The 12859-nt window shown below is 37.0% G+C and overlaps 1 protein-coding gene across 1 annotated transcript in view; it reads right to left on the reverse strand.

The window, feature by feature from the left end:
• Window positions 1-11303, reverse strand: part of LOC107289341 (calsequestrin-2) — a 63485-nt gene extending 52182 nt beyond the window's left edge. The window contains exon 1 of the mRNA XM_015818078.1: window positions 11040-11303. Within this exon, the coding sequence (XP_015673564.1) occupies window positions 11040-11273 (234 nt within the window). The 5' untranslated portion in view covers window positions 11274-11303. The remainder of the gene's footprint in view (window positions 1-11039) is intronic.
• Window positions 11304-12859: the final 1556 nt, after the last annotated feature.

Consider the following 12859-nt stretch of genomic DNA (forward strand, 5'->3'; position numbering starts at 1 on the left):
TCTCTGAATCTATGGGTTTTCCTTCCTATGTATTGATTGGAGGCAGCCTGACATCTATATTATATAACTGTTTCTAAATTTTGAATGGCACTAATTCTAGCACATTGTAATGCTCTTCTCACAGCAGTTCTGGAGGGCTGATACAAAAAAGTCCCATTGTAGCTCTTTGGACAAGGATCCATTGAAACCACAGCTCAGGTACTATTATATTGTTCCTATTATATTTATAAGGATTCATGGACTCATTTTATAACTCCTTATCTGGTATAAAATATGCAGGAAATTCTGATCTCTTCTATTTACAGCTATTGCTATCAGATCAGTATGATATAGTGTCTTTGAATGTAGCTAAATTCTGCTCTACTGTCTGTAAAATTAGGCAGACTTGGCCATCTATCGATGATCTCACTGTTGAAAGGATTGCATTGTAGACTGGAGATAGATATCATATCCCTTGCCCTCTGTTGAGAAAGGGCTGTTCAATTTTGATATAGATGGCCTCTTTGACCCCTCTTTCAAACCATCTCTGGCCATCTAAGATGGCCAAAGAGGCCATCTATGTCAAAATTGAACAGCCCTCTCTCAACAGAGGGAGAGGGATCCGACATCATCTATTTCCACTCTACAACACAGTCCTTTCAACAGTTGCAAGAAGGCTCCACGTCCATTTGCACTATTCAGGTGACCCTGAAGACACAAATAAGCCTCCAGGTAACACTAACAACTCACTAAAAGAATGCAAATGAATAGCTGTCCTCAAGGAATATAAATCCTTCCATTCCCCACCATCCAGTCAGAGCTGAAGAAGCTTCTTGGATGAGAAGCAAAATGTCTTCAAAGAAAAACAAAAAAGTCCAGTTGCCTTGTGAAAAGCATCTTTGGGATAACTATGACTTGGATGCTGAGAATCTCCATAGACTTGTGTCAATATGTTCACAGCAAAGTTCCTCTCGTATGTAGTGTTTTCAAGCAATGACTGCTATATCTTATACATATGTCCTAATTCTTTTCTCCTTGAATGAAATACCTTACATTTCTCCCTTTTAAAGGCTATTTTGCAATTCTGATTATTTTACAGCATAAAACAAAGATTTTTAGGGTTTAAGAGTCTTCAGTTTGGAAATGCCCTAAAATAGGGAAAAAATGTATAAGAAACACGTCTAAATAAAGACACTACCCATGAAACTACGATAAATACTTAACACAAGCACTATAAAAGGTTTATGTGGAAACAGCCCTACTTTCCCTTGTCCTTGCATTGAATTGTGTCATAATATCTGAGCTGAGAGTTTTCTTCTCAACAAAAATAGGGCACAAAACCTCTGGGAAACAATGACCCTGCAGACCCAGCATTTCTATTTTATGTGTGACCTATTATATGTAAAAAGAAGAAAACTGTGATCCTGAGGGCCACTTTAGTAACAATGAAAACTCTAGCAGTACAAAGTCCTTTCCGATGCATATCTTCTTAGAATTATTGAAATGTCATACAACAGCTTAGCTCCTGCTGAAATGCAATTGCTTTAAAACAGTGATTCTTAATCTGGGCGATATTGCCCCCCAGGGGGCGATTTCTTTTTTCAGGGGGGCAATGGAAAAAAAGGGGCAATGCGGGGGTGAAGGAACGAAAAGGGGGTGATATGGGGGTGATGGAGCGAGACGTTTTGGGGACACTTTTGAGACTTTTTCGTACAGTGAATTGCTGTATATCTGTCGTACAAAAACATCAGATCGCTCGCTATGAGTGGATTGAATTGTGTTTTCAAATGTTCCTCCAGCTAGCTTCAGTACAGAACACCGTACATGTGAATACGCATCGCTTATCTTCATGCGTGTTGCGCAGCAGCCTCTACCCATACAGTGGCCCGCCATTGGCCAGAATGGGCAGTGATGGAGGGGGGAGCGCTTCTTTCGAAACATCGCATGCTGAGTGGCTGTCCCCTGTGACGTCAGCTGTAATGTTGACGTCACAGTTTGAGTTTTCAGCTTTGTTTTCGAATTTTTGTTGTGCTCTGTAAAACATTTTGTGTGTTTCTTTGTATTGTACTTTTTTAGCGTGCACTCCAGTTTGATATTATATTTTCTTTCTGTCTTTTTAATCCTTTTTACAGTGTGTGTGACTATATATACTTTCCTCAAATCTTAATTTAGTTTCAGAGTTTTCGTCTTGAAATTCTTAGTTCCTGCATTGCGGTTTGTTCTTATGCCCTTTTTATATTTCTTTTTGCGTCTTAAATTTCACTTGTAATTCAATCATTAAATGTTACTGTTTTTCTTTTCAGGCATTTCACTTTCTTCCAATTGAATTTTGTTTTCAATGGTCATTACATTTAAGTGTCATAAATAAATAAGATAATAATGAAATACATGTATCACGAAGTTTGGGAATAAAGTGCCGGGTGGCACCAAATTTTTTCACACAGTTGAGATATGGGAAAAAGACTGGAAATAAACTATTTGCATCGATATGTCCTGATGACAATTTTAAAGAAAACAAAAAAAAGTGTTTGCATAAATTGAAGAATTATTTCCTATGTTGTGATTGAGAGGTTATGTTGGGGGAGGGGGGCGATGACAACTTCCTCATTGGCTCATGGGGGTGATTTGTTCAAAAAGGTTAAGAACCACTGCTTTAAAACTATGCTATAAATAACCTGAACCCAGGAAAGTATCAGGAGGTTAAAGGAGATAAGAAACATCAAAATTAATTTTTCTCTGCTGCTATTGAATTGGTCTAGAGAGTATTGCTTTCATAGGCAGGAATTCAAACTTTTGTTAAAATGTTAGTAATACACTTGGGAACATTAAAAAAAATATTATTCCAGAAAGACATAACAGTATAGGTGATGAACTGCACTCCCTAGAGAACTCCATGCCCTCAATTATACTATATCAAATGGAATGTGTGTGAGAGAATGTATGACCCATTATGTTTTAGGCCTTGAGTTAAAAGTATGTATGAAAGGTTATGCAAGTATTGTGAGGTAACTGCCATATAATGATCTATATTTTTAGAACAGAAAGAACCCTGTACCACAGATATAAATATCTATTCAAACCATTTGAAGGTCACATGCCGTTCTGATTTGCTGCCTTAGTTTTGCCATGAGAGATGAATAGACCATATATTAAAGATTTTTATCCACCCTATGGGGGATTCCCCCATCCCATGGCAAAACCACTGAAAGCAGTCAAAGCACTTGTCTCCTTTCTTCACTTTCTACCTACCTGCACTGAGTATCTGAAACCTTGGCATACCAGTTTCCATGTGTTTTTACAGTATGGGTTTTAAAGACAGTGTTTGGAAAATTAATTTGTGAAACATCCTTTAGAACCATGGATTGGAAACAAAGATTAATAAAGGGTCTATTTACACACTAAGATAAATTCTATGAATTCTCCATTCTCAATATTTAAGAATAAAATAGAGCAAATTTCTTGAGAAAAGGTTTATTGTAATGCTCACTGGATTTATTGTGAATAGAGACGTAATATAATTTGATTCCTAGAGTCTCTTCCTCATGACTACATTATTGTACATTCTTCCAATGTAATTTGGAATGCCTTAATGAGGCAGAAGCCTGGGCTATCCCTAACAAAATTAGATGAATCCATCGAACATATCCTTTAATTTGTCCCATATTAAATGTCTAAAGACAGCACCAGACTTCTGCACTGCTCCTGAGGCAGAATGTAACGTTAACATGCCTAGAAGGCAGAACCCCAAGTCAATGGGAAAGGGAAGCAGACTTTATGGAATAGGAAATCCTAGACTTTATTCACTACGATTATGAATAGTCTAGTCAACTAGTGTGAGCACATTAAAGAGGCATTATCTTCAACATTGTGATCAACAAAGCTAACACAATGAACCTAACCTTTAATTACAACAACCTTTTTGAGAGAACTAGATAAACATTAGCAGTTAATTTGTGTTAATTGAGAGGGCAATGTGCCTATTCTATATTTTTTTCTGCCTGAAATTATTTTAATAAAGCTATTGCACAATTCAGAAATTATTTTGTATAGCATGCCTGATGATCAACAATGAAATCCAATTTATTGCAACAGAGTTCTATTCATTCCAGTTTTCTATAACCTTCATTGTGTTATTGTTCAGTATCATTAAACAAATAGCATGCTAAAAAAACACTTCAGATTGCAAAGAAAATTTTGAAAGAATTTTTTTTAACTTAAAATATAGGTCACCATCATTCATAACTTTTAAACACAACCCAGCAGAAAACCTAAAGAAAAATCTAATTCTGTTAATCTCATATTGCTTTATTTGATTAAGAGGAAGAAAGAAGTTATGAGCACTTTTCTGGCCTTACACTATTTACAGAGAAAAGTGTAAATGTGAGGGAGGAAAAAATGGGTTTTAACTGATACATAATAATAACAATAGAATCTTCAAATCATATTTTGTGAGATTGAAGTTGGAATACTCAAGAGAAACTACATTTTATTTCAATTTCAGAAAAGTTACTGCTTGTACAACTATTGAGTATATCTAAAAATCTAAGAAATATGGTCTCTTCCATCTTAGAAGACAGAGTTGTATGAATGTGACAAAGGGGAGTAATGTGCAGAGACATCTATTGTATTATTATAGTTGAGATCTATGCCCTGTCCTCATTGGCAATTTAGCACACTTCAGCGACCCTTTTAATCACACATTATCTTCATTTCATCCCAATCTTATGTAGTCACTAAAGCCACATCTATTGCATGGCACAAATATGCCCAATCATATCTTTTTTTTCCTGCTACATTGCCAGTACATTGCCTTCATCACATCCCTACACATGAATGAGATGGTATTACATTTGTCCTTAATTGCACAAATGTCAGAATACTATTCTTTTTCTGCCAGATTTCAACCTTGCCCAAGATCATCTTTACAATATATAAAATCTTGCTATTCTTGGGAAGAAGTCAAGTGATGATAGCTAGTACCCTAACACAATAGTGTGGAAAGGCCCTAAATGTACCAGTGTTAAACCAGTATTTTCCCCTTTAAGCCAAGATTTTCCCACCATGGGCTTTTCCCTATCAATGATGTTTTCTACCCATCTTTGAACTGATAGTAACCAACATCAGAATGAAATTTGTACTTCCACTACTGATTCTGCCTTTATTGCCCATGTTCCCAATTATTATTTGACATCTCCCCAAGAAAATGAGTGACAGAAGTGACCAGTTTTATACTTCTTGAGTGTGGGAGGGAATATCACGTTAGTACTGATACACATAATAATCACTTAAGGCTGTTTCACTAATGAGCTAGGGTTGAGATGAAAGCAATATTGTAAAATAGGCATGATGGTGCTACTGGAGATAAGCTCATAGCTTCCAGGTATGTAAAATTATAATGGTGTTGTTTTATTTATTTGTTTGTTTGTTTGTTTATACCCTGACTTTATTATTTTAGAAATAATTCAAAATGCGAACTTAAGAATTTCTTAAATGAAATTTACAAGTTCAATTTCTCAGTCAACTAGTCAGTTTCAAAAGCTCATCAAGCTGGTTTCATAGAATCAGAGGGTTGGAAGGGACCTTGGAGGTCTTTTAGTCCAACTCTCTGCCCAAGGCAAGAGACTTTATTCCCTCCCAGACAAATTGCTGTCCAATCTTTTTTTGAAGACCTCCAGCGATGGAGCATCCACAACTCCAGGAGATAAGCTGTTCCATTTATTAATTATTCTTATTGTCAGGAAATTTCTCCTTAGTTCCAGATTGGATCTCTCTTTAATAAGCTTTCACCTATTGCATCCTACCCTCAGATGCAATGAAGAATAAGTCGACCCCCTCTTCTCTGTGACAGCCCGTCAAGTACTGGTAGATAGTTAACCCTAATCCTTATCTGTTCTTCATACAGTTTAGCCTCCAGACCCCTTATTATCTTTGTTGCTATTCTCTGCATTCTTTCTAAGGTCTTGGCATCTTTTCTGTATTATGGTGACTAGAACTGGACACAATTGGACCAAGTGTGGCCTCACTAGAGCAGTATGGAGCAAAACTATCACTTCTCATGGTCTTGATTCTATCCCTCTATTGTGCAGCCTAGGACTGCATTGGCTTTTTTGAGGGGGGCACCTGCAGCACACTGCTGACTCATGCCTAAATGGTGGTCCACTAGGACACCTAAATTCCTCTCACAGTTACTGCTGTTGAGCCTGCTACTGCCTATATTTGTGCATTTGGTTTTTCCTGCCTAACTGCAGGAAATTCACAAATTCTGAAAAAATTGCCAGCTTGATGTTTTTCACTTGTATATGCAAGTGTGCACCTTTGTATATGATTATTTTTAATTTCAATAGAAATGTACTGTATGAAAAAAAATCCAGATATGAATTGAGGCCTCATACAGTTTTCCTCATCTCCATTATTTGCACGATAAAATTAAAAGGTGCTATTTTTTCCTTTTATGTTTGATGACTAAAAAATGGTTAGTTCAAACTACTATTTTAACAGACACCTTCATCATTTTTCTCCCAGAGCCTGAGCACAAAGCATCCTTTTATATTAATACAAAGGAGAGGGGGGAAATCTCTCCAATGCTTGTCCCAAAGATGCTTTTTCATGAGACATCTGGACTTTCTTGTTTTTCTTTGAAGACGTTTCGCTTCTCATCCAAGAAGCTTCTCCAGCTCTGACTGGATGGTGGGGAATGAAAGGATTTATACTCCTTGCAGACAGCTGGTCATTTGCATTCTTTTAGAGAGTTGTTGAGGCCACTTGGAGGTTTATCTGTGTCATCAGAGTCACTTGAGTAGTGCAAATGGAGCCTTCTTGGAACTATTGAAAGGATTGTGTTGTAGACTGGAGATGAATGAAGTCATATCTCTCGCCCTCTGTTGAGAGAGAGTTGTTCAGTTTTGACATAGATGGTCTCTTTGACCTCTTTTTCAAACCAGTGGTCCTCTCTGTCCAAAATGTGGACTTTGCTGTCTTCGAAAGAGTGGACTTTGTCTTTTAAATGCAGATGGGGTGCTGAATCTTGTCCTGATGGGTTTGTTCTCCTGTGTTGTGCCATACATTTATTATCTAGTGCTTCCATTTTGTTAGGTAATAACAAAGGTGGAGAGGAGAATATGTAAAGGAGAGTACTTTCCAATTTTTATCTTTCTGCAGGACAATGCCTCCCCACTATGTTTCAGTTTTTCCTAATTTAAAAAATGCTATTATTTCAATATACTTTTGCAAATAAGAGTTAATTATCAAGTGGCTCCCCATAACATTTCATGAAGAAGTTGCTAGCTGTTGCACAATAAAAAGTTTATCTGAAAATAACATGAGCTATGGATCTCAGAACCTATTTCAATGCAAGTATTTTTATTATCAGTATTTTGTAGATGGATAATTTTTGGCCTTTGGGCCAGTCTCTCTCTTTCAGTCCTAGGAAGAAGATAATGGCAAACCACTTCCAAAAAAACTTGCTAAGAAAACTGTAGGGACTTCTCCAAGCACTCACCAGAATTCAAGACTCACTTGAGGGCACCAAAGCCCCTCACTCTTATGTATGCTACTGCAAAACCTCTGATTTTAGTTTATTTTAGCATTTCCATTTTAGGCCTTGGCAATAAAGCTTAACAAAAAAGTTCAAAGTTCAGCATGATCCCCTTTAAGTTTAGAAAGCTGAAACACTTTGCTTAAGGTCATTAAAAATAGGAACACTCTGTCCAAATAAAAATATGATCCAGCTAGGTCATATGAAACCTTTTGTGAGATGCTCCAAGAGACAATCAGCATTCAAATGAGTCTACCGCTGTATATGTCACATTCTTACAGCGTGAGTTGAAAATCTTTTTCCTGTTGATGAAGTAACCAGATAAGATGTAGATGTCCTATGGAAAATTAGCAGTCATGGATGCCTCCCAATGAACAACAAAAAATGGAATATGAATGTGTTGCTCCACCAGTCCATTGTACAGAAAATATAGTGACAAGGAATTAAATCAGCCTTTATAACTAACATTATTATATCTCTTAGGCATAATGATTTTGTATATTTCACTACTCCATTATTTTTTCATCTGTTAACTGAGGCATTTAATTGGAGGATTCAGGGAGCTACAGATAGGCAGTTATTTTGTTCTATTCTCCTTAGCAGCTTTTCCTTGATAAGGGGGGGGAACCAAAAAGGAACATCCAAAAACCTCCAAATGAATGACATTGATATTTGGATACAAACACCTGTGCCTATACAAAGGTCTTATTAATGTGAGATACTACTACAATTTTCAGTCCCCAAACCGTCATCTCTAATAACTGGAAATGTCAAGAACAAGGAATAAAGAATACCATTGTGAATCAAGTTTCTGCAGATTCTTCAGGAACAAAATCCCTCACTCTCACTATACACAAAAGAAAAGGGAAAAGAAAAAAAATACTCAGTAGCCTGATTCTATATATTTGTTGCTGAAGAAAAATAAGAAATGAAACAAAACTCATGTCACTTTCAGTTGTTTCCATTTCATCTGGATTCCTGGAGAAACCCATACAGGTTTAGCTCTTAAAGGACCTAAAACTCAGGAGCCAGAAAGAAGGTTAAGGCAAAAATTACTCCCAATGGGATAATGTCATTTAAACCACGAAACAAAAAGAACCTCTAGCTTCTCAGTAGTTTCAACTATACAGTGCAGCTGAATATATGACTTCATGACAAACAACCTGCACCAGTTCTGTGCCATTGTGGAGCATTCCTCGCCTCCTTTTCCCCTTCCATTGGCCAACATTCTGTGAAGCTATCCAATGGGGCGAATGGGAGGTTAAATGGCAATTAGCTGGTATGCTGCCCCTTCCTTGTTCTTCCTTTGCCAAATTTATTCTTAGTAACAAAGGAGAAAAAAGTGAGCTGAAAAAGGCAAATGGTCAACCCCCTCCTCAGCACTATGCTGATAAAGCAACCACTCAGAGCACCCAGCAAGTGATAAAGAAATGATAGTAAGGCCCCACAGATGCTTTGCTTCAGAAATGGGGAGTGGGGTGGGAGAGAGAGAAAGGTCCAGGAGCCAAAGCAGAACAAGACAGGAATTCCTTCTGTTGGGAAATGCCCAGTCCAGCTATGGAAGAGCAGCACTTCAATTGATTAATTTCAAAAGTTCATTGTTTTAGCTCATAAAGAACTGTGGGAGTGGCATGGCATGATGGGGAAATGCAAAAGCAATGCTAAATCTTGAATGACAGGATCAAGAGACCTTTATGGGAACATAATAGTTAGGAACTATTTTTTCATTGCCACAGAAATCTAATGTGGAAGTGACCATAAGCAGCAAGACTTTCTGTTTTTAAATAGAAGGATCATCTCTTGAAGTTTCTAGTTATTTACACTTCTGAGGGGAAACGATACATATTTTATTCACACAGAAGACAAGAACTCCAAGGTACAATTTAAGAAATGGGCAACTGCAAGGTATGTTTGTAGTTTTATAGTCCAAAACATGCTCAGTGGAGGACAGACCATTTTAAGGAGAAAGTAATAGAACATATCACAGATGGGGGTAAAATTGTAGCAAAATGGAATGATGACAAAGAAAGTCATGCCAGCCAATGACCATAGAAGCATCTTCAGACAATGCTGGCTCCCTCGGCTAGGAAACAGAAGCGAGCACCATCCCCCAGAGTTGGAGACGATTGGACAGGGAAAACCTTTGCATTTTGTTTTCTTGCTTCCTTTTTTGATGATTCAAACAAAGCCTAGAGACAAATTGTGACAATTTAAGGTGTGTCACCAATATATTATTGCAATTTCTGAGAATTTTGCCACATACTGGTCATTATCATGAAAGGTGTTCACAACCCAGATATCTTTTGGGTTTGTTTTTATGTTGCCTTACTGGCAAAGGGATGGCCACAATATCGCTCCTTCTCAGGTGATAAAGAAAGGACCAAATCACAGAGATAGATCACAGCTGCTGCATATTCTCTCATTCTGATATTTGCTCTGGGTATTATTGCTGATAAAGAGAGACATTGAAAAAGCAACGTCTTCTATATGCATTATGATTTCTCACGCTGCCTTAGCAATATAGGAAAAAGTTGCTCTACAGTGATTCCTATGCTGCCAGAACCCAACCTTTAAAGGTGAATAATTGTGTGAATGGAGCTTTTGGGTAGCTATGCACTGACACAGATATTGTCAATAGGTACTTCTCTCACACAATAGTGAACCATAAGCTAGCTTTCTTTGTGGATAGTAACCATCTCATAGCTTTAGATTCTGTGAATAATTGCACAAAATTCTCTAACCATATAAGATTCTAGTATCACGTCTTACCAAATCTAGAAGGCGTTATGCTCAAATGAGACCCAACTATGAGTTTTAGCTAGAGTACAGGATTCCAAGAAGATGTTTACAAGACAATATTGTTGGGTAGTTCTATATACTTGCTTATTCTGAAAACACAATTGCTATATAGACAAAAACAGACTAACTTCATCAGCTAGTAATATGACCTTGAATCTGCCCTATTTCTATAAAGTAGCTATTGTTTCCCATTAACAGTCTGTAAAAAATATTTCTCTCTCAATTGTAATTAGCCGCTTCTTCTAGAATATTTCTGGCAGTAATAGTATTCCATTTTATTAGATTAGCTTCATTAATATTGGAACCATTTCATCTCTAGAATATTAATCAGGTTGGGGGTTTTTTGCTCAGAAATGAATACTTAACCAAGACTGATAAACTGCAAAGAACATGGAACTTGAAGTTGTTTCAGCTTGGCTTACTAAATGTTTTTTTGTTTAGTTCCCGATGGGAAGGAGAATAACTGAATCCAATATATGGATGAAAGAAACTTTTTGCTTAAAATAAGTGAAACAGTACAGTTTGAGAAGCAGAGTTTTACTCTTAAAAGTATTGTTAAGATTTAGAAATCAATTGCCAAAGATAATATAAGTCTGCATTAATATTTCTCTCAAATGCCCATTTGAAGAGCTGTATCCTGCTCCAATTTAGGTTCCAAATTATTCCATGCCTATAAAGAGCCAATAGAGATAGATGAACAATTACATAAATCTGTAGTTACACATACCTCAAGCACCATCTCAGTCATTTGAAACCGTCTTTGAGAGCTTTTGTCGGAAGTCACTGGTTCATGGAGCAGCACACCAAACATATCGTACTTCTTTAAGGCCTGCTTGTAGTTTTTCTCACTCAAGTCAACCACACGATCTTTCCCATCATAGGTAGGGAAGTCCAGTCCTTCTTCAGCCCTGTAGCAGGCAAGCACATAAAAAACTGCCAGGAACCAGCAAGCAGCCTTCATACTGCTGTGCTTCTGTGGGTTTATCTGGGAGAAGAAAAGGAAATTTTAAGAGAAAAGCCTGGAGAAATTCAGCAACCTTTGTGCACCAGTCTGATCCCCACTTTTTCCCAGTAAATTGATCTAGATGGATTCAGGTCACCAGGAAGCATCTGCAGCAAGCAAGTAACCCTTGTTTGAAGAGACAGAAAGGCAGAAAAATAGGACAAGCCGAGAGACCAAACCCTGGATACCTTACATAGCTCAGGCCAGCTTCTGTGTCATTCAGAACTCCATTTTTAGGAAGCAGTTGTTTAAAGCTATTAATAGATCCTGCAATGAATAAAAAGGAAAGATATGACACGATTGAGGGACTGCTGGCACTCTGCCTCTGATGAGAGAAAGGGAAAACAGAGGGTGGGGAAGAAGTCATGGAGATTCTGCGTTCTTCCTTATGCAGAAAACTGGCAATCATCAATCATAACGCACAAGTTTATGGCAATTTCCCTTGCAATTATTTTTTGTATTATTTGTTTTACTAAAAACAATTAGAGTGTTTTAAATGAGATGCTTTTGTTATTCATTTTATGAAGGAAAATCTCCATAAAATGCTTCTAGGGTTTGCTTTTTTATGGGGATTTGAGGGGGATCCCATTTGGTTCAGATGTACCATCTAATTGTAAGTCATTTCCAGACTGTGAAACTTGCCCTATGGCTTTATAGTTGGCTTGCAGTTTAAGAAAATATATGTAAACAAATGTTCTGCATTTATCTTCTGTGAGCTATTGTTCAGATTGAAATTTAGTCATTCCTATTTTGATTTATCAGATGGTTTAAAAAAAAGCTAGAGGTAACTTAGGAGATAGTCAGGTTGCTGTCAATTCCTTATAAATCAAAAGGGGATTTAAATGCAACAGAAGCAGAAGAAGATGAACTCTTGTCTCCTTTCTTATGGTGAACCATTATTTTTAGCTCCTGTTCTCCTGGAAAGGAAAACTGATCTCTCCTCATGTCATCTATTCAGGCTGAACTTTGTGTTACTGCCTAGCTCACCAATTGATATTAATGTTATTAATTTAAGAGCAGGCATGCCTTTGCACATAAGAACTGCTGATATTGCTGCTTTCACATAGAGCTGGACATTGAGAAAGCATTAGGGGTATTTCAAGGCATTATCATCCTTCTTTACTGAAAACAGAGTTGTCTGCTGATTACTTCTCAAATAGTCTTTATATCAATTTTACATTTGCTTTATATCATTTTTACATTACAGAAGACATTATGAAAACTCTTTAATTTCACAAGACATGGGGAGACATAACCATAATTTCAACTGAGAAGCTGTGAGCATCCCAGACCAAGCTAAATCTAAAAAATTCTAGAGAATTCCCAGAAGCCTAGCACTCAGACAAATCACCATCAATGGGCATGTAGACATAAACATCTACATATCATTCAAAAGAGACAATCAAAAAGCCAAAAGGGAAATAAAAAAATCAAAACACCAGCAATGAATACACAAATGAGTAGAGATTAACACCAGTATTAACATTAGATCAACAATCAAGAAGTAAACAATACCCAAATAAAGGAGCTGCCAAACAAACTAA

The sequence above is a fragment of the Protobothrops mucrosquamatus genome, unplaced genomic scaffold (genome assembly GCF_001527695.2).
Source record: "Protobothrops mucrosquamatus isolate PMUCROS unplaced genomic scaffold, P.Mucros_1.0 scaffold677, whole genome shotgun sequence".
Taxonomy (NCBI): domain Eukaryota; kingdom Metazoa; phylum Chordata; class Lepidosauria; order Squamata; family Viperidae; genus Protobothrops; species Protobothrops mucrosquamatus.